The sequence below is a fragment of the Phodopus roborovskii genome, unplaced genomic scaffold, assembly GCF_943737965.1.
Source record: "Phodopus roborovskii unplaced genomic scaffold, PHOROB, whole genome shotgun sequence".
Classification (NCBI taxonomy): Eukaryota; Metazoa; Chordata; class Mammalia; order Rodentia; family Cricetidae; genus Phodopus; species Phodopus roborovskii.
In genome coordinates this window covers 39347097-39372302 of record NW_026126517.1, presented here as the reverse complement: position 1 = coordinate 39372302, position 25206 = coordinate 39347097, and the positions used below count along the sequence as shown (strand labels likewise).

The window sequence follows — 25206 nt, the reverse complement described above, 5'->3', positions numbered from 1 at the left end:
TAAACACAGAAACAACAAAACTGGCTAATTGTGGCCCACATGCAGCCGTGTAAGGTGCAGGTGCGGAACGCATCTAGCGGATGGGGGGCATCGTGGCTTCTGTCAACAGGGGCTCAAACGGTCAGCCGAACCGCAGAAGGGCAAAGCTCAGGCCAACACCCCCAGCTGCGGCCTCTTTTCCGGACGCTCCTGGCCCGGCCGGTGTGGGGGCGGGGAGGCCGAGGTGGTAGTAACTGTCAAACCTCCCGCTTGGCGCCATTATTTAAATAGTACGTGCCGGTCTAGCAGCTGTGCGTGCCGGGGGCGGGGCGGCGAGCTCCGGGAGCGGGGCGGAGGCCAGGGGCGGGGCGCGAAGGCTGAGGGGCGGGGTGGGGGCGGAGTCAAGTCAGCTAGAGGGGAGGGTCCAGCGCGGCCCCCGGCGAGCTTCACTGCGCTTGCGCTGACAGACGCAAGATGGCGGACAGTGCGGAACTAAAGGTAAAGCGCAGCTCGAATTCACTTCTAATATTCGGCCGCGGAGACGGCGCCGCTGGTGCCGGGGGGGATGGGTCGGACCCTGGGGGGGCCGCTCGGGCCGAGCTCCACCCGGGTCTATAGTTGTAGGCAGCAGAGGCGCTCTGGGCCTCAGTGGAGGGGGCCTGGCTGCGGCGGGCCGTGGGCCCCGGGTGCCTCGGGGGCGCTGACGGGTCGTCCCCGGCGTGTTATTGTTGTGGGCGCCTCTGGCGGGGGTGGCGGGGCGAAGAGAGAGTGAGTCGGGACGTGGCGGTAGTGGCGGTCCCCGGGGCCCGGGTGCCTCACCTTGCAGCCCGCCTCCCCGCCCCCCCTACGGGCAGCCTGGGGCTGGTGGGGGGGTAGGGTGCGCTTGGAAGGGGGGGATTGGGAAAACTGCCCCGTTGCCGCTTCCTCTTCCTCTTTCGCGGTCCCGGGCTCCTGTCAGGCGCTGCACTCGGACCCCCGGGAACTTGGCTCCGGCCGCCCCGCCCCTCCGCGGCGCCCAGGCGCCCCCGCCCCGCTCGCCGCCGCTGCCCGCCTGTCAGTGGGTGCCGGGCCAGTGGGAAAGCGCAGTCCTGGGGTGATCGGCTGGGGGACACCGGGGAGAAGCTCTTGGAAAGTTTAGCGAGCCCGGAGCCGGCGTTTGGGGTTCGGCTAAAGGGTTGCAGGGGGAGTCTGCCGGGGCGGGACGTTACTGTTTCTTGGTTCCGGGCCACCAGGGTGGGTTGGGGAGTAACCCCCTAGAAGAGTGTGCATTTGGGAGCGGTGGTGGGCATGCAGCCACCTCTCTACTCTATTGCTATCGCTGGTGTGGTGGGTGAGAGCAGTCTTGGGGGGGTCTCTGCACACACCATGATGGCGATGCTATAGCTGATGGAGGTGAATGGTTTGTGTTTGTATCCCCCCGTTGCCTTTTGTTTGTTAGGGACATCTTGTTGGCCATGTTGATTTAAACGAAATTCTCCTCCCCCCCCCATCCTACTCCAACCTCCAATAAATAGAATGTTCCATCGTTCCTCTCAACTGTACCAATTACTCATGCCTCGCGAAATTAGATGAAAGGGTGCCCCCTTTCCCCCGCTTTCTCTCCCACCCTAATCTTTACCTGATGATGGTTTCTTTACCGAAGCAGATATACCACTACACAAGCAGTTGGGGGAGGGCTGGTGGAACCCTTATGATTGGATTGTGACAAATGGGGCTCCGCTTGAATAATTTTGGTTTAGTAGCAGGCAGTTCTTAACTAACACATATTATTTAGAGCCTCTGAACACGGTATTCCCTTTTCTGGCTTCCTGTGTGCGAACCAAATAGCTGGTTATAGCCCATCAGAGAACTAACATCTCTGTCAGAGTGGAGATTGGACTATGCAATTGTAAATCTTCAGGGGGATTTAGAAATTCTTTTTGTAGTCAATAAAGATTATTTTTTCTCCATTATGATGAAATAACTTCTAGAATAAGCAGACCACTACATTTGTTTCTGGGCACTTTTGTGTGTGGAAAAGCCTCACTGGAAGATCCTTTTTTTCACTAGTAACTTTGCAGTGATAACATTCCAAGATTTTTGTATTAAGATCTTTGTACAAGATTTGGATATTTGTTCTGTTAAGTTTACTTCTAATTACTAACTTGTTTAAAACAGAATAGGTAGAATGGAGAGTTCCTTTTTTTGTTTGTTTGTTTTGTTTTTTGTTTTTGTTTTTTTAAAGACAGGGTTTCTCTGTATTGCTTTGGAACCTGTCGTGAACTAGCTCTGTAGATCAGGCTGGCCTCAAACTCACAGAGAAACTCCTGCCTCTGCCATAAAAGGCATGCACCACCAACGCCCAGCTTGTTTTTTAAAAGATGGGTTCACTGTGTAGCTCAGGTTGGTCTGGAACTCATTGTAGACCACGATGGTTTTGAACTAGTAGAGATCCTCGAGGCTCTACTTCTCAAGTGCTGGGATTAAAGGCATCCACCACTATGCCCTACTTGGATAATTTCATTTATCTAATTTCAGACTATTGACTTGACTCAAACCTCAGACATTTGAAATTTTGGAGATAATCAACTTGCAATTAAAAACAAACAAGCAAGCTGAGTGATGGTGGCACAAGCTTTTAATCCCAGCACTGGGGAGGCAGAGGCAGGAGGATCTCTGAATTTGAGGCCAACCTAGTCTACAAAGTCCACTTCTATGTTTCGGTTGGTGTGTCATTGCATGTGCCTGAGACTTCAAAGGAACTGTGATAGATTTCTTAGCTGGATGTATTAAGGCTACATTGTGGTTAGGATTACTATTTTTGGGGGTGGGTGGGTAGGAGAGGTGATAACAGGAATGCCTGCGGTAGTTACTTAGGCATTCATATAAGCCTGGCAGTGGTAGTGCACAACTTTAACCCTAGAACTGGGGAGGTAGAGGCAGATGGATCTCTTGACTTCAAGGCCAGCCTGGTCTATAGAGCTAGTTCCACGACAGGCTCCAAAGCTACAGAGAAACCCTGTCTCAAAAAACTAAAAAAGAATGTGTATAATTTTTTTTTGTGCAGTGAAGTTGGGAAGATGTTCCTTTCAGAAATATTTTTTCAGGGTGTGTGTGTGGGAGAAAGAGATTGAGAGATTGATTTTTGGAGGTAAATATTGCATATTCTGTAACATAGGGGAAAATTCAAATAATAGAGGGGGAAAAATCCTAGAATTAAAAAAAAAAATTAAATGGAGATACTTAACTCTAATGGGAGCCATTGAGCAAATACTGATTTTTCCCCCCCTTGTCCCAATTCACAGCCCACATTTGACTATGCTGTGGATTATAACTACTTTCCTAATGGCCCTTTTAGTGAATCCTTTTAAATCTATAGTGAATCTGCAAAGATCAGATGGGAAAAACAGATCTGTATTCCCTGTAGGGATATAGTACAAGCTTGAAGATATTGCCAGTGTAAACTAGATTGTGAGTCACACATATCAAAATGAGTTCTCTGTGCACTTTTACTTATAAAAGGTTTAATTTTTCATTAGGGGAATACACACAAGTGACATTTATGAGGCTATGAAGGTGAAGGCTCTTCAAGGGGGCAGACCAAGTGATCTTGGTAGTGATAACCTGACATTTTCATTGTAGCTTCTCTGATTTGTTGTTTGTTGTTTTAGACATTGTCTCTCTGTAGCTCTGGCTAGCCTGAAACTTGCTTTGTAGACCAGGCTGACCTCCAACTCACAGGGATCCTACCTACTACCTCTGGATTGCTGAGATTAAAGGTATGTCACCATGCCTAGTTTTACATCTTTTTAGAGCTGGCAGTGGTGGTGTATACTTTTAATCCCAGCACTTGAGAGGTAGAGGCAGTCTGATCTCTGCTTTTGAGGCCAGTCTGGTCTACAGAGCAAGTTACAGGACAGCTAGGGCTGCATAGAGAGACCCTTTCTCGAAAAACAAAAAAATATTTTAGAATGCTCCCATGACTTTAATCTCAGTACTTAGGTTAAGATAGGAGGGATATGAGTTCTAGGCCAGCCTGGACCATATAGTAAGACTATCTAGAAAATAAATCAGGTTAAAACAAAAGAAAAAAAAAAACCTCAGACAACAACAAAACACCCTAAACCAGTGGTTCTCAACTTTCTTAATGCTTTAATACAGTCCCTCATATTGTGGTGACTCCAACCATGGAATTATTTCTTTGCTACATAAGTGTAATTTGTTACTGTTATGAATTGTCATATAAATATCTGATATGCATGCTGTCTGATACTCAACCCCTGTGAAAGGGTCATTTGACCCCCAAAGGCATCTCAACCACGGGTTGAGAACTGCTGTCCTAAACCAATTAAAAACAGACAATAGCAAACAAAAACAAATATTTTTCTTTTGCAGACAGGGACTCACTTTGTAGTTCTTTGTAGGCTTGGAGTTGGCAACCTTGTCTTAGTCTCTAGAGTGCTAGGATCTCAGCATGAGCAACCACACTCACCTTCCAAAGACATTATTTTCTCTTAACAAATGATTTTTGCATGAAAATTCAATGTAAGTTGTGTTCCTATTTTAACTCACAAGCGAAACAGTAGGAGGGAAGGACTCATTGCTTTCAAGGAGTAAATAATGGAATCCAATGAGAAGGGAAGCCATACTTTTATAAGTATCTGCTGTGTAAGCATATCAGTAAATTTTGTTGTCATATCTGTCTCTTTATTTTCAACAAATAACCACTTAGTTTTGATCTCTCCGGTGTAATTTGTCTGCTTTTATTTCACATGGAAGCAAATAAATTTGACATTTTATTCATGGATCTGATTTTAATCTCTCTGATTTGCTTTTGTGAAATGCTGCATTTAGATGGCTTGTTTTATGTCACTTCTTGGGAACAGTATTTTAGAACAATTTGAAAAACACTTTAGTTTTTAAGTATTTCATGTAATTGTTTTGAAATATTGCCGCCTTTTCTTGGTGGTTTTCTCGGGGTGACTGCATTGTCTTTCTCTTCAGTGAGTGTCTTGTAATCCCCTTTGATTGCTGTAGTTCTTAGTAGTGAGTCCATAGCTGATTAACCTTGGGTCTCTCCTGGTGAACTCCATCAGCATGCTGCTCCAGGGTTCATGCTGAGGCTTTTGATTTCAATGTAATTTGTATCCTTTCATGCTGGTAACTAGGGATAAGAAAATAAAGTGGTTTGTGGTTGTAGTAAGATCTAGGAGGAAATATCTGTCTCAGAAAGTAGGATTTATAGGATGTAGCTTAGTAAAAACTAAACAAGAACTTGGTTCATTACTTCACAGAATTGATAGTACTGTTTTATTAAGTGTTAAGTTCTGTTACTAAGGATTTGGTTTATTTTTACTTTTTTTGAGATAGTAGTTTCATGAAGCCTCAGCTGGCCTTAAACTGTGTACCTGAAGATAACCGTGAACTCCTGATGTTGCTTCTATCTCCCAAGTGTTGAGATGACAGGCATAAGCCACTATCTATGCTCTACTATCTTATAGTTTGAAGAATATTTATATCTTAGTTGTGTAGTTATATTCAGTTTATACTGTATCACATTATATCCTTTGCTCTTTACAATAGTTCTTTGAAAATAGGAGACCACAAAAGGTAAGGAAGCCCAGAAAAGACAAATTTTACCAACAATAGTGGTGAGAACTTGCATCTGAGTCTTTGGTTTCAAAGCTTTTCTCTATAGGCCTCCCTAAAGATGCCAGGGCAGTCCTAGAGGTGTTTAGGTATCTAGAGTTGTCATGTTGCTAACATGTTTCTTTTTTTGCTTAATGCCAGAGTATTTTGTTGGGGGGGCACTATGCTTTTTTGTAAGCTGTCTTTTTAAAGACAAGGTTTCACTATATAGCCCTGGGTGGTCTGTAACTCACTATGTAGATCAGACTGGCCTTGAATTTATAAAAGTCCAACCTGCCTTTGCCTCCAGAGTGCTGGGATTAAAGGTGAGTGCCACTACTCTGGTTTGCAAATCTCCCTTACAAAATCTTTGGACATTGTTAGTTGGAATCATACAAATTAATTTTCTTTTTAATTTTGAGGTTTTTAAAATTATTTGTTTATTTTACCTTTGAATGTTTGCCTAGTGTTTGCCTAAATGTATGTCTATGCACAATGTTCATGCAGTATCCACAGAGACCACAAGAGGGCATGGGATTCCCTGGATTTGGAGTTAACAGATGGTTGTGAGCCACAGCTTTGTGGGTGCCGGGGATAGAATCCTGGCTCCTGGGAGAGCAACCTGTGCTTTTAACCACTGAGCCATCTCTCCAAGCCCCCCCCCTTTTTTTTTTTGAGACAGAATCTTACTATGTACTTAAGACTAACTAAAGCATGGTGATTTTTGCAATTACTATTTTGCTTAGGAAACTTTCATAAAGTACTAAAAAGACAGAAAAATGGCACTTGTACTTGCATCTCTCAGAAATACTATGGTTAATGTCTGGGCATCTATCCTTTTAGACCTTCTGTGACTGTAGGTGTATCTATATTATCCCAAAAAGGAATCACAATATAGCAGAATAACAGAATTATTTATTTATATTGAGAACAGTGTCTTTCTATTATGTATGTCTGGCTTATCTATGTAGAACAGGCCTTTAACTCCCAGAGATCCAGTTGCCTTTGCCTCCCCATTGCTAGGATTAAAGTTGTAGACCATGCCTGGCATACATACTAAATACACACACAGAGAGAGTCAGGATTGGATTGGATTCCCTGTGTAGTGTAGGATGACCTTGAATGCCTGATCCTTTTCTCCACCTTCCTAGTGTTGGAGATATAGTCATGCCTGTTGTATGTTGTGCTGGGAATTGAACTAAAGCATTGTGAATGTTAAGCAAGCAGTTTATCACCCGAACTACAGCCACAGCTGGTATTTTTTATTTATAATCTGTTATTTTTGTGACAAGCCTTTCAGGTTTGTATATATGGATCCAAGTTACTTTATATATTTTATAGTAACTTGGGTTTTTGGTTGGGGAGAGGCCTTGTGATTTTCATACCTTGATAGATAGACTTGTGTAAACCTTTGCAAATGTTAATTTTAACAACATAGAACTTCAAGCTGTAGAGAGCAGTGTAGATGCTTTTCTGATACAGGTGTCCCAAGTGAAGATAATTAGCAATTCTTAGCTCATTTCTTATTTTACTCTCATTGTTCTTAACGTCTTTTATGTGTCGGGTAACATTACTAAGTGATGGCAAAGAGAAAGTTTACAAAATTTAAGTAAACAGTTCATCTGAATTAGAATATTTGATAAAGAATGAACTTGATGATGTAGCATATCTAATTGATTTTTAAGTACATTTGATTTTTTTGAAATTATATTAAAGTAATCAAATATTGTGAGTTTTGTGTATTAGGTGCTTATCAGTTTTAAATGGCATGTTGTAACTATTGAACATTAATGTAGAGAAAGTGGAACTGAGAACAACTTCCCATTTTTTAATGTGAAATCAGTGTTGCCATGGTTTTTAAATTGGTAGGTAATGCTGTTTGGAGGAGCTGGTTATGGAAAGGTTACATAGGCTGTGGAAATATTTTTCTATTCCAGGAAGAAATCTTTTTGGGTTATGGTAATTAATAAATGCACATGTAAGTTATGAATGCTTTTTTTCTTTTTTTGAGGCTGTCCCTGTGTAGTCCAGGCTAGTCTCAAATTCAGGGTTCTCTTTACTCACTTCCCAAATGCTGAGACTACAGGTGTGTGCTACCACCCTGTCGAGAACACTGCAAGGTGGAAGGAACACACGATGAAGTTAATCTGTGTTAGTTATTTTGTCCTATAAATGTGAGTGATGTAGAATTTATTTATGCTTTGACTTAGATGATTAGGTATTGACTCACAGAAGACCCCTTGGGTAGGAAGAGGCAGAGAGTTGGCTCCCTGGTAGTGCCCCTGTTTACTTTAAGGGCAGCCACTACAATGCCTGGTGAGGCTGACTTGAGATTTTATCGGGTTACAGCTCCCTCCTGTGTACAATGCTAGCTAGCATAGTTGCCCTGTACTTTGCTAATCCTGCTTCTGCTTACCCTTCTGTGAGAAGTGCTTCTGAGCCCTCCACTTTTGGCTTCATGTGAAAAGGCAGTCACTCAGAGCCTTTTCCTCAGACTTTTATGAGAAAAACTATCCCCCCCCCCCTTTGTTTTCTTAGATCAGGTAAATAAAACAAGTGTAAACCCTTTGAACAGGAACCAGTCCCAGATACTGATAGTGCTGGTGCAGATGTGCCTATATTTGAAAACTTCACTTCCTTACCTTTCCTGCTGTTCTAGCTTTCAGTTTCTCTTTTTGGTTGCCATGGTTAATTTCACACAAATAGTTCTTTGACCCTGTGACTCCTGCCTATAAAAACTTTCAGTGGAGCTGGATGTGGTGTGGATGCCTTTAATCCCAGCACTTAGGAGACAGAGGCAAGTGGTTCTTTGAGTTCCAGATCAGCCTGGTCTATGTAATGAGTTAATGAGTTCTAGGGCAGCCAGGGCTATGTAGAGAGACCCTGTCTCATCCCCCATACCTACCTACCTACCTACATACACACCTCCACCCACCCCCAAAGCAATGAACAAAACAAAAACCTTCAGTGGCTTCCCATAGAACAGTCTTAGCTCTCCAGACTGTTAAGCAGGACTCTAGAGTTTGACGTCAGTCCACTTTATGTGTGTTGTGCTTCCTCAGCTACAGCAGAAGTCCCTAACTGAATAGCAGAGTTGTTCATTTGCTATGTTGTTGGCTAGTGTTCTGTCACTGTCTGGTAGATGCTTACTATCTTTCAGCTTAACAAATTATGTTACTATTTGTTCTTGTTAGGAACCAGGCTGATGCTCATTTCTGCTATGGAAGTCTAAACTGGAAGTGTTTCTAGATAGATCTATGCTATTTCTTATATTCACTGGAATAGTAGTGTTAAGCCTGGGATGACTTTTTTTGAGATTTATTTATGTGTACCAAAGTTTTGCCTGCATGCATGTATGTACACCATGTGTATATCTGTTGGATACTTTGGAACTGGGGTTGTGGGTGGTTGTGAGGTGCTGTGTGGGTGCTGGGAATGGAACCCAGGTCCTCTTCAAGAGCAACAAGTGCTCTTATTATGAACCATCCTCTCCAGCCCCCAGGATAATTTTTGAAGGACTCTTTCTGAGATGAGTTTACACTATGTAGCCCAGGCTGGCTTGTGATCTACTGCCTCAGCCTACTTGTATGCTGGGATTATTAGTGTAACACTCCTAGTTGTGTTTATTCATGTTTAGATGAGGGGGGTGTTAATAGAATCATATGCAATTTAATACCATATAGGCCACACATTTAAAGAGTTAAATTAATTGCTTTTTGTGTGTATTCTCCAGGTTGTACTGTTATCACTATAAGTCAGTTGTAGGATTTCTCTCACCCTAAAAAGAAACTGAATCCTTCAGTTATCACAGCTATCTCTCCATGTTACTTCAGCCTCAGTTACAGACAACTTCTGATCTATATTTTGTCTGTAGATTTGCCTATTTTGGGATTTCATGTGAATGGAGGTGCATGATTTGTGGCCACTTATGCCTGGCTTCTATTCATTTTTTTTCTACTTGTATTAAGAATGTATCTGGATATTTGTAATTTATTATGAGAGTATTTAGATTAGAATAAAACTCAGCTTGTAGAAGGGCCTCATTTAGAAAATGTACATAATAACATAATTTACTTTCATTTTTTTTTAAAAAAAAAAACACTTTATGTGCATTGGTGGTTTGCCTGAATGTCTGTGTGAGGGTGTCAGATCTTGGAGTTATAGACAGGTGTGAGCTGCCATCTGGGTGCTGGGAATTGAAACCTGCTCCTGGAGGAGTAGTCAGTACTCTTAACTGCTGAACTATCTCTCCAGCCCCTCTTCCTTCTCTTTTTTGGAGACAGGGTTTCTCTTTGTAGCTTTGGAGTCTGTCTTGGAACTCACTCTGTAGATCATACTGGCCTTGAACTCAAAGAGATATACCTGTCTCCGCTTCCCCAGTACTGGGATTAAAGATGAGAACCACCACTTCCTGGGTTTTCTTTACTTTTATGTTTTTTTTTTTTTTTTTTTTTTTTTTTTTTAGGCAGGGTCTTTCTATGTCTTGGAACTCAAGAGAGATTATGCCTCACAATGTACTTTCATTATTCAAAAACAAAAAAAAAGTGTGTGTGAATATATATATTTCTGTGACATGTCAAAAAGAAATGTTTTTTATTTTTACTGCATAATGTTGAGATAAATATAATACTGTGTTTATAGAAGTTCATCTCCTGACTTCATTACATGTGTTAGATGTTTTTCTGGGGATAGAACCTAGTGACTGATTATTTGCCTAGCATTTAAAGTACTCATTGGCTTCAGTCCTGACTGCTGCAAAAGGGATGCAAAAAGTTCTTGTTTTGGTTTCTTGATACTGGGTTTTGCTGGCCCATGAACTGATGGTAATCTTGTCTCAGTTTCCCAGTTCTGGGGCTTTGAAGCATGGCTGTTTTGATACTTTTGTTATGCTGTTGTTAAATTCATTTCCTCCCTCCCTTTTCCCTCCCTCTCTTCTCTCTCCCTCCCCTCTTTTGGTTCTGGGAATCAAATCCCGGGTCTTGTGCATGCTCTACATTGAGCTGTCTCTGTAGCTATACCACTAATCCAGTATTAATGTAGGAGTTGAATTTAAAAATAGATGTGGCAAGCAAAACAGTTAAGGGTTGTTGGTCTAAGGAGAATTGGAGTGTGGCCCTTTATGAGGTTCTGGCAGTGCATGGCAAAGTACTTTAGCCTTTGAGTTTCTGATTGTGAACAAGCTTGTTTCTAGTTTCATCATACAGTACTTAAAATAGAACTTAACCTGCTATCTTGTACTTTATGGTGAATGTAAGTTTTTTTTTTTTTTCTAAAAAAAAAAAAATTAAATTGGGGCTGGAGAGATGGCTCAGAGGTTAAGAGCACTGACTGCTCTTCCTGAGGTCCTGCTTTTAATTCCCAGCAACCACATGGTAGCTCATAACCGTCTGTATGAGATCTGGTTGCCTCTTCTGACTTGCAGGCATACATGCAGGCAGAACACTGTATAAACATAATCAATTCACACCATATGTTTCTGGCTTAGAACTTATTGTAGTGTGGTAGCTAGTATATATGAAGTATTCATCTATTCCTCCTTTGCTTGACTCCTAGAGCATGCTGTTTGAAGTACTTTTACTGATAGCAGGTCTGATGGTTAGCTTAGAAAAGAACCTGTGCAGTTGTTGAGTACAAATTAAACTAGCAGCCTTTCTAAGTTGAATGCTATTTTTACTTGAAGTAATTGCTTGGCAAAGTATGGTTATATAGAATGGATATTTGGCATACATTTTCTTGAAAATAAAGTGAGCCTGTCACTACAAGGAAAACAACTGACAGTATTCATTGCTAATGATAAAATTTAAGCTCTCAAGGGGAAATTGAATTTTGGAAAACTACTGCATTTGCCACTATGAGTTTGACAGATTCTGCACTCAACTTCTTTGATGTAGTTGGTATGATATAAGTAAGTGTGTTATGTTGAAGACAAAAGTGAACTGCATCAATGTTTGAAGAATTGAGGAACTTGGTGAACTCTTATTAGTTTTAACACCAGATTCCATTAACTTAGGTTGGTCTTGGGCTATGGATGTAGCTTAGCATGACCTTGAGCTCCTGACCCTCCTGCCTCAAGTGCTAGGATTTCAGGTGTGTGCCACCATACTCAGCTGAGCTCAACATTTTTAAAATAACCAGTGTGTTCTTTTTAAAGACCAATTGGAATGGAAGTTAGACCACTGAAATTTGGGTTTTGTTGTTGTTTTTTAATTATTTTTTTTTATATGCCAATCCCAGTTCCCCCTCCCTCCTCTCCTTCCACTCTTCCCACATCCCCCCTCCCTGCTCCCATCTGCTCCTTGGAAAGGGTAAGGCCTCTCCTAGGAAGTCTACTAAGTCTGTTTGGTTTTTGAGATAGGATTTCATGTAGCCCAAGCTGGCTTCAAACTCACTTTGTTGCTGTTTTTGAACTTGCTTTTGTTGTTTTGAGAAAGGGTCTCGGGAATCCCAGGGTGACCTCAAGTTTTCTATGGACTGAAGATGTCCTTAAACTTCTTATCTTTCTGATTTTACTTTCAAAGTGCTAGAATTATAGACATAGCCCACAGTGCTTGGTTTATGTATTGTTGGAAATCAAACTCAGGACTTCCTAGGGTTCTAGATTCCCACCACTGACCTTCGTCTTCTGGTTCTCCTATTTGTATCTCCCAAGTACTAGTATTGCAAATGTGTACTGCTGTGCTTCAAAATAACTTTTGATTTGTCAAGATAGGGTTTTTTGTTTTGTTTTGTTTTATTTTATTTATTTATTTTTTTTTTGGTATAGCCCTGGCTGTCCCTGCCCTGGAACTTGCTCTGTAGACCAGGCTAGCCTCAAACTCAGGGACCCATCTGCCTCTGTCTTCCAAGTGGTGGTATTAAAGGAGTTCACCACAATACCTGGCCTTCAAAATTTCTTGTATTAAGAAATTGCCAACTGGGTGTAGAATTGGTTTTTTGTAGAGTTGTTTCTCTTTCTGCCTTACCATGGTTTCTGAGGATTGATCTCAGGTTACCAGATTTATGCAGCAAACACTTTACTGGCTGAACCATCTGACTAGTCCCCTCATTATTATTTAATGTTTATTTTATTTTTAAGTGTGTGAGTTTGGGGACATATAGCTTTGCACATGTGCCAGTGCAAGTGACCATGCATGCCAGATGTGGGACCCCCTTGAGTTGGAGTTACAGGGAGTTGTGAACTGCCCAACATGTGTGCTGGAAACTGATATTTAGGTCCTTTCTTAACTGTGAAGCCATCTCTCAATTCCATATATTCCTGTTTGTTTGTTTGTTTATATAATTCTTCATTTTGAGATAGAGTCTCACTGTGTAGTTCTGGCTGTCCTGGAACTTGCTATGTATATGTAGTTCAGGCTGCCTTGAAATCAGAGATATGCCTGCCTCTGCCTACACTCAGCTTATTACAGTTTTAAATGCATTTTTCCTCCTATTTTTGCTGGACCTGGTAGTGTATGCCTCTAATCTATGCATAAGGAGTCTTATCCAAGATAATTTTGAGTTCAAGACTAGCCTGAGCTACATAGTAAGATCCTCTCTCAAACTAAGAAATATGCAAGCAAATACAAGTTTGTGTTGGCTAGTCTTATGTCAGCTTAACATAAGCCTAGAATCATTTTGGAAGAGCAAACCTCAGTTGAGAAAATGCTAGATTGGCCTGTGGGTAAACTTGTGCATTTTCTTGATTGATGACTGCCATGAGAGGGCCCAGCCCACTATTGATGGTGCCACCCTTGGGTCTTGGGTACTATGGTAATGTAAGAAAGCTAGCAGGTGGGCTCTGTGGCACAAGGGGGAGCTCATGGAGACCAGAATGATAGCTGGGAAACCAGCATAGGACCAACCCAGGTCCCTTGAATGTGGGTGTCAGTTAGGAGGCCTGGGCAATCTATGGGGCCTCTGGTAGTGGGTCAGTATTTACGAATGGTCTTTGGGAACTCATTCCACATAGAGGGATACTCTCTTAGCCTAGACACACGGGGAGGGCCTAGGCCCTGCTCCAAATGATATGACAGACTTTGAAGACTCTCCATGGAAGGCCTCACCCTCCTTGGGGAGCAGAAAGGGTATGGGATAAGGGGTTGGTAAGGAGCAGGGGAGGAGGGAAGGAGGGGAGGGAGAGGGAACTGGGATGACATGTGAAACAAGTTTGATTCTAATTTAACTTAAAAAAAAAAAGGAAGAAAAAAAAAAAAAAAGAAAAAGAAAGAAAGAAAGCTGAGTAAGCCACAAGGAACACAAGCCCAATAAGCAGCACCCCTTCCATGGTCTCTGCATCACTTCCTATCTCCATGTTTCTGCCCTGCTTGAGTTCCTGTGCTGACTTTCCTCAGTGATGGACTGTTACCTCAAAGTGTAACATGAAATAAACCTTTTCTTTGGAGTATTAGACAAAGTCACATATTTTCTTTGGTTTGTAATCAGTAGACTTTTCCTCTTTGTGTAGTCCTAGGTTCAAACCAGGGCCTCTTCAAGGCAAAAAGTTGTACCATTGAGCTTCCAACGCTAGTAATATAATTGATAGTGATATGTTCAATGCAAAAGGGAGGGGATATCCTCCATCTTCCAGAATATAAAAACTAGAAACTTAAATTTTTTAAAAAAGAATATGAAGAATCACACTATAGGAGTTTCTAGTTTAAAATGAGATTGTCCCTCATAATTTCTTCCTGACATTTTTTTTATAGTTATTGTTTGCCTATAGAAAAGACATCTATTAACAAGTTAGCCAACCCATAGCTGCTGCATAATGTCTTGCGTCTCTGCAGCTGGTGTGCTGAATGAATGTGCTGGAAATGCTTTTGATCATTCATGGTGCGGGAAATATTATTTTTTTGTTTGTTTGTTTGGGTTATGTCTCAACCCTTCATTGCTTTTTTTCAGTGGACATAGATGAGAACTGTATGGAGACCAGTCTGTGAGATGTGCGCTATCCTGATTTTAGTAATTTACTCTAGCTGGGCTTAGCTCTTAGCAAATATATCTGTGATTGATTTACAATTTATACCACTGTTTCCTTTTCTCTCCCTTTTGGGATGAAAGCCAAACATAGGTTGTACAATTGCATGCATTTATATTTTTTCTACACCCTCCTTCCATTGTTTGACAATTTCATATATGTATATAATACATTTGAGTCACCCTACCCCAGCTACAGTCTCAGGATGGTGTCTGAAAGACTCGTGACTTCTCCTTCCCTCCAGTTTTGTTTTGTTTTGTTTTGGGTTTTTTCTTCTAGTAAAATTTTAAAACTGGAAGAAAACCAGATGTAGTGTCTGTAACACTAGTACTTAGTGGTTAAGTGCCCTAAGTTTGAGGTCAGCCTAGTCTCCATAGGGAATCTAAGGCCAGCCTGGACTACATGGCAAGGCACTGTCTTAAAAAGACTGGAAAAGAAACTGGAAAAGACTGGAGAATTGAGCTGTCAAGAGCACTGGCTGCTCTTGCAGAGGATTCAGGTTTGATTTCCCAGCACTCACATGGTGGCTCATGACTAACTCCAGTTCCGGGGGATCTGATAGCCTCTTCTGGCTTCCATGGACACACAAGTAGTGCACAGACATGTGTGCAGGCAAAATACCTACATAATAAAACAAAAAACAATCCCCCCCTTTTTTTTATTAGGGGCTTAGAGGCACTTGGGGAAGCTGCTTGATGATAAAAGTGCATGCTGTATAAGCATTAGGGCCTGAGTTCAAGCCCCAGAACTCAGGTTAAAAGCTGGATGTGGTTGTGGGCCTGTGACTCCCTTACTGTGGAGGGTGGTGGTATGTAGCAGCCTCTTCAAGATTGAAATATTCCATCTTCAGGAAGATATTCCAACTTCAGGAAGTTCCTGAAACAGACCAGATTTGAAAGGCTCTGCCCTGTCAGAGTTAGCATAAAAGGTGAGAATCCCTCTGAGACTAGTTGAACAGAGATGTAAAGAAATTCAGACAAACTGAGCTGTAGAGAACACCTGAGACCAGACCAGCTCTGGGAGAAGCAAAAACCAGCTGAGATGCCTGGAAGTGGTGTAGACCAGTCACTTTGAAAAGGCATACTCCAAGCTGCCTGAAGGTTGTGCAGTGTACTACAAGTTTCCCAGCTTGTGTGAGCTATCACCCATGCTGGTGTGGGCCTTGGTATTGTAGTTGTCTTTGAGTCATTTCTGCTCCTGTAAGTAATTCCTTACCCATATTTCAACTTCAGGAAGTTCCTGAAACAGACAAGATTTTATTGTGTTAAGTAACCACAATAAAACACAGGGTTTATCAAATTGGACTTTGGTGGTATCTATACTTTGTCTTGGGATCTCTATTTGGAGTGAGTAGACATGTTGTGCCTCTCCAAGGAAAGTTTTTGTCACACAACAGTTAGAGACAGGATTGCTGGGCCTTACTGACTGGCAAGCCTAGTTCTAGGTTCAGTGAAAGACCCTGTCAAAGGGAATAAGATCAATAGAGCAGGATACTCAGCATCTTCCTCTGGCTTCTGTGTGTACTGGTATGTACATGACATATATGTACACATGCATATACCACCCACATATCACACACTAAATATATAGTAGTTCACATTTAACTGAACCATAATTAGAGTTTAGACTTAACGATAGTGGCTACTATTGATTTTTTAAAATTTTGTATTTGGTTATATACATTTATTATACAGAATGCTGGATTTGATTGACATTTTTTCACCTGTATAGCATGAGCTATACATCTCCCCTCCTGTCTTATAGTTCTACTCCTGCTGCTCTCTGTCCTCTTTCACTTCCCCTTATACTTGGAGTATGTATGCATACTCTGGATTCTACATATTTAACTTAACATGGTTCTGTACAGTTCCATCCATTTTCCTGCTCATGACATCACTCATTCTTTATGAGAGAATAAAACTCCATTGTGTATAAGTGGGACATTTTCTTTACCTCTCCATCTGTTGATGGATATCTATGTGATTCTTGTTTGGCTATTGTGACTAATGTAAAGATAATGTGTGCATACTTCTGCTTTATGCTTAGTTTCCTTTGGGCCTATGTACCCAAGAGTGGTATAGTTGGATGACATGGTAATGTTATGAATGTCATGGTAATCCTGTTTTTAATTATTTTCTTACTCCTGAACTTAGTCTCAGGAATAATGCAGACTAATGGGAGGGATACTAATTAATAACCCCTTTATTTCACAAAGTTAATTCTTGCTTTTGGTGGCCCATGCCTTTAATCCCAGCACTGGCAAGGCAGAAGTAGGCAGATCTCTGTGAGTTCCAAGGCCAGCCTGGTCTACAGAGCTAGTTCCAGGACAGGCTCCAATACAGAGAAACCCTGTCTCTCAAAACAAAACAAAACAAAACAAAACAAAACAAAACAAAAAGATTGTCTTAACTCTCTCTTTACCTGGTGTAAGGAAAAGGTCAAGGTCATAATTAGCAACACGACCTGCTTATAAACAGTGTCAGTGGTGAAGGATTACACAGTTCTGTTGATTTGTTAAACTCTGCTACATACTTGATGGTACGTGTTTAGTGCATTTTTTCCTAGGGTAAACACTTCATAGTAAGTGGGTTAGTGTTTTCTAGAATCTGCTGAAAGTGGCAGGTACAGAGAATGATGCTGAACCTTTGCTTTAGAAACAGATTTTGGTTTTAAAGTTTAGTGAATTGGTTTCTAAGTGTGGTGAAGTAGCCTACTTTTTATTTACACATTTGTTTGTGTATCTGAAAGAATGAAGTGTGTTTATGTATGCACTGGTACTGAGTGTCATACTCAGTGTATGGGAGGTTTATGACAGGTTATGGCAAGCATTTTTACTTCTAGGATTTCTCTTTTTTTCTAATCTCTTGTCTCCCTTTTCCCTCAATTAAAAAAAAAGGGTCATTTATTTAATTAAAAAAAAAAGATTTATGTTTTTGTGAGTGCTCTATCTGTAACTATGCCTTTATGCCAGAAGAGGGCAGCAGATCCCACTATACATGGTTGTGAATCACTGTATGGTTGCTGGGAATTGAACTGTGGACCCCTGGAAGAACTGGTGGGCTATCTCTCCAGCCCCTGGTGTTATTTATTTTTTAAGTTTGCGTTTGTCAAAGATAAGTCAACTGAAATCTTTTTAATAGCAAAATAAAGTTGAATAACATTAACACTGACTTTTGTTTCTTTTAATTGTATGCTGTAAGGCAGGGTATCATTGTGTTATCCAGGCTGGCCTCTAATTCTTGATACTTCCAGCTCTGCTGGGATTATGGGCATGTGTTATACCTGGCTGAACATTGAAACACACACACAGTGTGAGAGAGGAATGTGTGTGTAAGTATCATGAATGTGGGTGGGTAGGTATGCTTGCCTGTCTGTAGGCTGGCGATTGATGTTGGCATCTTCCTCTGTTGTTTTCTTCCTTGCTTCTTAGATATCTCTCTGAAGATGGAGCTTGCTAATTCAATAATGCCAATATGTTGTCTGGGTGGATCTTGAACTCCTGATCTCAAGTGATCCTTCCACCTCAGCCTCTATATTGTAACAGGTTAAATGAGTGTGTTTGGGTGGGCAAAGGAAAGCACTCTAAAAGTGATACCATGTAAGTTGAAAATGGACTGAGTTAGCTAGAAAAAGGTGGGTGTGAGACTGGGAGGGTTTCACTTTGAAAGAACAGCATAACTGTAAAAGATTTAGAGGACAAAGAACTGGCTAAGGAATTGGTGGCAGTGGTTGGAACCTGCTGAAGTCTATCTTAGGCTATATTAAAATGTATGTATGACCTGTATCCCTGAGTGCAGTGGGCAGTCATTGACATGATTAGACTTTACTAGAAAGGTCATTGAAAACATTGACAGACATGTCTTGGAGAGAGAATATCTTCTCCCTCTCCCCTTTTCTCCCTCTCTTCTGTGTACTCCCCCCCCCCCAACAGGTGCTTATTCTGTAGTCCAGATTGTCCTAGAATTCACTGTGTGATCCAGACTGGCTGCAAACTGGTGACAATCCTCTTTCTTCAGTATCCAAAGTTCTGGGATTAAAGGCATGAGGAACCATGCCCAGATAGGAAAAAAACCTGTAAAAAGCAGGGTTTGGTGGTACACACCTTTAATCCCAACACTTGGCAAGAGGCAGAGGCAGGTGGATCTCTGTTCCAGGCCAGCCTAGTCTACAGAGCTAGTTCCAGGACAGGCTCCAAAGTTACACAGAGAAACCCTGTCTTGAAAAACCAAAAACAAAAAAAAGTGAGTCACACACATTTGGGAAGAGATCAGACAGATATGAATTAAAGTGGTGGTGGGCAATATTAAGGACTTGGTGGTAGATGCAGGACAGAAGGAGCAGGTGGTGCACTGGGAAGTAGTTAAGTGATGAAAGACTTGGGGGAGGTTGGCATTAGGTTTGGACATACTGACTTGTGTATATTTGGCACATAAAGGAGAGGTACTGAAAAGGAGTTGCAAGAGTTAGTGATACCATTTTCAAGTCATGAGGTAGGTGAGTTAATCTAAGAAGACTAGGTTGAAGGGAAGTGGGCTCAAGAATTCTGAGGAGGGGTCATTGAGCTGGTTCAGTGGGTAAAGACACCTGTCATTCAGTCTGAAGATTTGAGTTTGATACCTAGGATCCACATGCTAGGAGAGAATCAACCCTCTGCTCCTTTATTTTGAGACAGAGTCTCTCTGTGCAGCCCTGACTGTCTTGGAACTCACTATGTAGACCTAACTGACCTCAAGCTCACAGAGATCCTCCTTCCTCTGCCTTCTAAGTGCTGGGATTAAAGGTGTGCTGAAAGATCCAACTCTTGAAGATTATCTTCTGACCTCACTATATATTTTCCCTCCCAATAATTAACAAAAAAAATAAGAATGTCCACTGAATGTTGACCTCTTCTCCATGTGCACACATGGGGCAAGTATCACACAAATGTGCATGTACACATAAACTGTATTGTTGGTAGAGAGTTTATATTATTTCTAGATATACTTAAAATTTTATAGTGCCTGTAGTTGTTAGCATTATTGGAATGTTGTTGGACTTGAGCTCTGACTTTGGAGTCTGAGTTCATACCCTTCTAACTCTGTAACTTCAAGTAGGTTCTGCCCATGAATCTGAAGTAGTTCTGGTAGAGTCCTTCCAGGCTTTTCCTTCATCTGAGTTCTGGGTTTCAGACTGAGGCCTGTAATTTAAAGATCTTGTGTAGTTATAGAATCCATCCTTTTTCTTACCTTTTTGTTGCATTGAAAGTTCTCCTGTTTAGGCTTTTTATCCTTTTCTTAGCTGTCTGGTTTCTTTGGTTGCTTGTCTGGAACCTATTAGGTTAGATAGTATCTTCAGTTGCAAGTGCAGTATCTTTGTTTGGTTGGGGAAAAACAGGGAGGTAACAATAATCTTGCTGAGTTGGGTAGGAAGGTGCAGGGTTTCTTAAGCTCTGGTTAACATGTTAAGTTCTGCATTCTAGAGGGAGAGTGACAGTACTTCCCACCACCAAGAATAGGACTAGTTTATTTTTAATTTTTGAAAGTAATATGGTTTTTAAAATGTTTTATATGTGTTTACATGTATGTTTGTACATTTTATGTCAGCCTGGTGCCCATGGAGTCCATACAAGGGCATCAGATCCCCTTGTAGTTACTGACAGTAGGAGCCACCATATGGATGCTTACATGGCAAATTATCCTCAGGTCCTCTGGAAAAGCAGCCAGTGAATGCTTTTATCCATCTCTCCAGCCCCTACTATTTCTCTTAGGATTCCTGGTTCCTTTGTCACAGTTCCTTCTTACTTTCATGTAGATAAACAGTTCCTGCTGGTTACTGTAACTTTTTTAGCTAGAAACAATGTTTCTTAGACTTTTCTAGTTTTGCCCATTCTATTGGAGTTACCTCATTAACTCCATGGCATTTCACTGCCATCCATGTATTTATCTCACTGTTCCTCACTTTGATGTCTGATTTCCATAGGTGCCCTTCAATATTCCCTTCTACCCATTACTTTGTCTGTCCTGGGGAATACTGTCCTCTGTTCTGGCTGAGCTTTGTGTTAAGATCCTGGTGTTGGTTAATAGCCTACACCAGGATTAACCTAGCCTCCTGATTCCAGGGTTCCTCTAGGGTTCTGTTAGACCTCAAATTTAGTGTAAGTTTTCTTACACATAGAATGAGAATTGCTAGCAGTTTGTATTGTAGGGTCAAATTTGTGTTCAATAAAGTAATCATGTTTACTAGAATGTATATAGCAGTTCCATTTAAGCATTTAACATATTCGGTTTATTATTTTTATCTACCCATGTAAGTGACAAGTTTATAATTGAAAACATTTCTTAGATTAAAAAAAAAAACTACTGATGGTATGAATTATTTCCTAAGAGTAAGAGAGATTTTATTAAATAGTTATAGCATTATAGAATTTTGAAAGTTTAAGGCATCTCTGAGAACTTGTATGATATTCCATACTTACCCCATCTTGCTGTGTAGTCCAGACTGGTCTTCAACTAGCAATCCTGTCCTAGTCTCCCAAGTGCTAGAATTATAGGTGTGTGCCTATGCCTGGAAATCCTTTATTTTAGGATGTGTGTGTGCGCACGTGCAACTTGGCCAGTGTATAGAGTGTACAGGGTTAGAGGACGGCTATAGTTGTTGGATTCCGGAGATTAAACAGTTAGTCTTGGCAGCCAGTACTTTTACCCACTGTGTCATCTCACCAGCTCACACTCCTGTTTTGAGCATGTTTTCCCTGCCAGCCTGGTCCCATAGCCGGGCCAGCCCCAAATAACACACAGAGACACATATTAGATATAAAGCTATTGGCCTGTTACTAGTGTTTCTTATTGGCTAGCTCTGTCTCATATATTAACCCATTTCTATTAATCTTAAGTATTTCCATGTGGTCTTATCTTACCGGAGAGAAGGCCTGGCATTCTACTCTCTGTCCTCCATGTTGAATCTCCTCCCTACTACTTCCCGAATCCTCCTTGTCTCCTAGTCCCACCTATCTTGCTTTCCTATTGGCCAATAGTGCTTTATTCATTAACCAATAAGAGAAACATGTTTACAGAATGACATCTCCCATCACAATTCCCTGCTTTTAAAAGTGAGAGTGCACCCCCAAAATTATAGTTTGAAAAACTAGTGTCCAGTCAGTACCAAGATTCATATCCTATACATAGTATTACCATGCTGGCATGCAGTAAGTGTTGGGTCAGCATGGTACATCCTCATGCTCACCTCTTGATCCTTCCCAAGTTCCCTTCTTCGGTATATGAAGTTAGTGCCTGAATATCCGTGGAAGAAGCATTTATAGCACATCAGAATGGAAAGGTATTCTGGGAATTGGCAGCCAAGAAATACGACAAAGTCACACTGCACAACAAATCCAACACAAGAGATTTATTGGGAAGGAAAAAACCAGGAGGGTGGGTGCCTCTGTTCGGAGAGAATTGTACATGAGGGCCTATTCAGAGTTTCTTGCGGAGGGGAAGGTGGAGGTGGAAGTTTTCAAGGTAAAGCTTTCCAGGGTAGAGATTGGTGAGATTTCACATCCAGAGATTTTTTTTTTTTTTTTTAACTCTGTATGGTGGGGGGCTGGGTCTAGCAGTTAGGCCAGTGTCCTGTGGGTGGAACCTGGCAGTTGGAGTTTCTGGGTGTGTTCATGATCTAATAACACCACTGGAGATCAGAATGCAAAGCCAGCCACTCTAGTTAGCTATAGAAAGAAGCTGGACAGTGGTGGCACATCCCAGGACTCAGAGACAGAGAAGGATGGATCTCTGTGAGTCCAAGATCACCCTGGGCTACAGAAAAGTGAATCAGTCTAAAAGAGCTCACACCTTTAATCCCAGCACTAGAGAGTATATAAGGAGTTCAGTGCAGTCTCTGAGAGCAGTCTAGGATTCTAAGGCTTGGTGAAAATCAGTGCAGTCTGGAGATGCAAAATGAGGTTCAGTAGATCACCCCTTCCATCTGAGCATTGATAGAGGTGAGAACTCTCAAGTGGCTGACCACTTTGCTTATCTGATCTTCACCTTTAACCCCAATATCTGTCTCTGGGTTTTTATTATTTGTGCTACAAATTGGCACCCAGTGTAAAGGTATGAATTCACAAAAAAAGCTGCTTGCTTGTGGCTTTGAAGCCACTGGCCCAGGCCCAGGCCCAGGCCTGAGCTGCAGGCAGTCCTCCCTGCCCAACCAGCTAAGTTTTCTTTTGTTTTTTCCCCAAGTCTCTAAGCGGGTCTGGAGTTTCTCTGTTGCAACCTCTCTGCAGCAAACTCTACAGGCCTTTGGGCTCCAAACACCACAGGAGTTAGCTGCATTTTTGTAAAGTTTCCTGCAGAGAGTCTTTAACATATAGGAGGGCATTGCAAGGGATAGATCATGTAGCTCTGAGGGAGAGAGGGCAAGGAAAGGTCTCAGAATATTCTTAAGAGGTCAGAGATATGAGGCTTAAGTACCCTGAGGCTGTAGAGAGAGTGTGTGGATATTGAGCCTGGGTGATATATTTGGTGGGGTTTGATGAGGCTGATTAAGCTGTCACCCTACCCTGACAATAGGGGGAACAAAAAGATGGGGGTTCCTAAACTAAGACCTATGTTGGTGGGCCCCAGTGTCCAGGATAGGTTGCCCTGACTCTGTGATGTCTACCTGAGGCTCCCAGTCAGAAATGATAGTATTCAGGCCAAGGGAGCCTGGTTGTCCATAGCCAGATCTAGGAGATCAGCTGAAGGGTGATCTGGGCATCAGCCCTCATGCCATGAGGAATATAGGGGCAGTCAACACCCCAGTGTTGTTCTTGATGGCATCTTGGGAATGGTCTGGGTGGTTTATGAGGGTTCAGACAGGTCTGGGACCAGTGATCCTCCTGACTGCATTTGAAACAGGGATCTGAGATTCTCAGGTTTTGGGAGGCCAGGGAGCCTGGTTGCTATGGCCAGTTGAAAGGTATACCTTAAAGCCCTGCTAACCTATGAAGTTAAGCCCTAATATCAGGAAACTCTGGGAGAAGAAGTAGGCCATAGGAGTTGTTTTCCATCTGGACTCAGGGGATCCAGATTGGTATATTGTAAGAGGGTCTTTGTGAAGTGGTCTAGGGATTGAGTCAGGTTTGCATGTTTGTCCTAAATGACCTCTTGGGTTTTATTATAATTTAAAATTTTAAGAGTGGCCTTGTGAAGACATACCAGGAAGCAAGTTACAAATTGATCCCTAGCAAGCATGCCCTCTGGGATATTGTAATTTCATTCAGGGTCCTCATTGGGGACAGCCTTGATCCTGACTGGATCTCAGAGACCCTGTCTCTGAGAAGGGAGAAAGGGAAACCAGAGATCCTGGAAAGGAAGAGAAGGGACTTCTGGTTGAGGCAGATAAGGGAAGAGGCTTGTTAGTGTGATGGAAAATAATGGAAGGATCATCTGGTTTGGGCCTCACAGCTTGGAGGAGTTTAAGTTCTGGCTATAGACAGAGGACACTTTGGGAGGGAGCTGAAAGATGCACCAGTCAGTGAAGAGTGTGGAAGGTGTATGCATCTTGCAACTGGCCCATTCCTTCGTTTTCTCCTGATCCTGCTAGGTCCAGCTCCTGGCAACCACTTTGCAACAAATTAGCAGATCCATCAATGGTTATTTAAAAGACAGGACATTTACAGTGTGTGCGCGTGCGTGCGTGCGTGCGTGTATGTGTGTGTGTGAGAGAGACAGAGACAGAGACAGAGACAGAGACAGAGAGAGAGAGAGAGAGAGAGAGAGAGAGAGAGAGAGAGAGAGAGAGACTGGGCCAAAAAACAAAAACAAAAAAACAAACCGAGCTTGAAGCTGAGAAAAGAGAAACACAGAATGGGGAATCTCTTTCGGTTTCCCCAATAACTCATAGTATTTGTAAAGTTTTCAAATAATGTTAAGATCTAAGGTGCCATTAGGTGTCCTTTTGGATTGATTATCTAAGGAGTATTGAAGCCAAATTTTATTCCAAACTTGAATAAATTTAGAGCCCTTCAGGTATGGTGCCAGGTGTAGAGAATAGAGGTTTCCTAAGAGGTATCCCAAGGAGGAAATGAGAGGATATGGAAGACACATTTCCTTGGACAAGAGAGAAGGAAAATGTCAGTGCAGCCTGTCCTCAGGGAGGACTACATGAGGACCAACCTGTTCAGTGGGTGGTCTCCACACTCAATGGTAGTTGGGGGCTTAGTCTTGTGCCAGGGCTTTCATAGAGGTGAGAAGGAGAGGGCAATGATTGAGCTCTAGGAGGAGGGTCTCATCCACAGGAAAAGGGGGTCCCAAAAGCCATGAGGGCCTAGTGGAATTATAGTCAGCTCTGAAGGGAAGGCTTTCCTAACAGAAGTGTTATACAGCTTGTTTCCAGCGGGGAAGGGTTTGCTCTGGCAAAAGCCATTGCTCCGTGCTCCGCTGTGCTCCATGCTCTGATCTCTGTCTGTGCTCTGAGCTCTGCTCTGCTCTGAAGGGAAGATGGGAGAATAGGGCAGGAAGAGATGCAGTATCCTGATTTGGCTTAAGGAAACTGCTGTATTGCAGCTCTAAGGGTGGGGGGGATGGGACCAGGTGAAGAGGGCCTTGCCCCCAGCCACCTCTGTCTCCAATAGTACCAGAGAGGTGCTAGACACTCAAGATTGCTTCTTCAGACTCAGAAATGTTTACACAAACTGAAGGAGAAACTAA

At 42.1% G+C, this 25206-nt stretch overlaps 1 protein-coding gene across 2 annotated transcripts in view; it reads left to right on the top strand.

The window, feature by feature from the left end:
• The first annotated feature begins 332 nt into the window (after positions 1 to 332).
• Positions 333 to 25206, top strand: part of Pias1 (protein inhibitor of activated STAT 1) — a 111645-nt gene continuing 86771 nt past the window's right edge. Inside the window, exon 1 of one of the 2 annotated variants that reach the window (XM_051197713.1) lies at positions 333 to 477. In XM_051197713.1, coding sequence (XP_051053670.1) covers positions 454 to 477 — 24 coding nt within the window. In that variant the 5' untranslated portion in view covers positions 333 to 453. The remainder of the gene's footprint in view (positions 478 to 25206) is intronic. The other variant, XM_051197711.1, reaches the window with a different exon arrangement.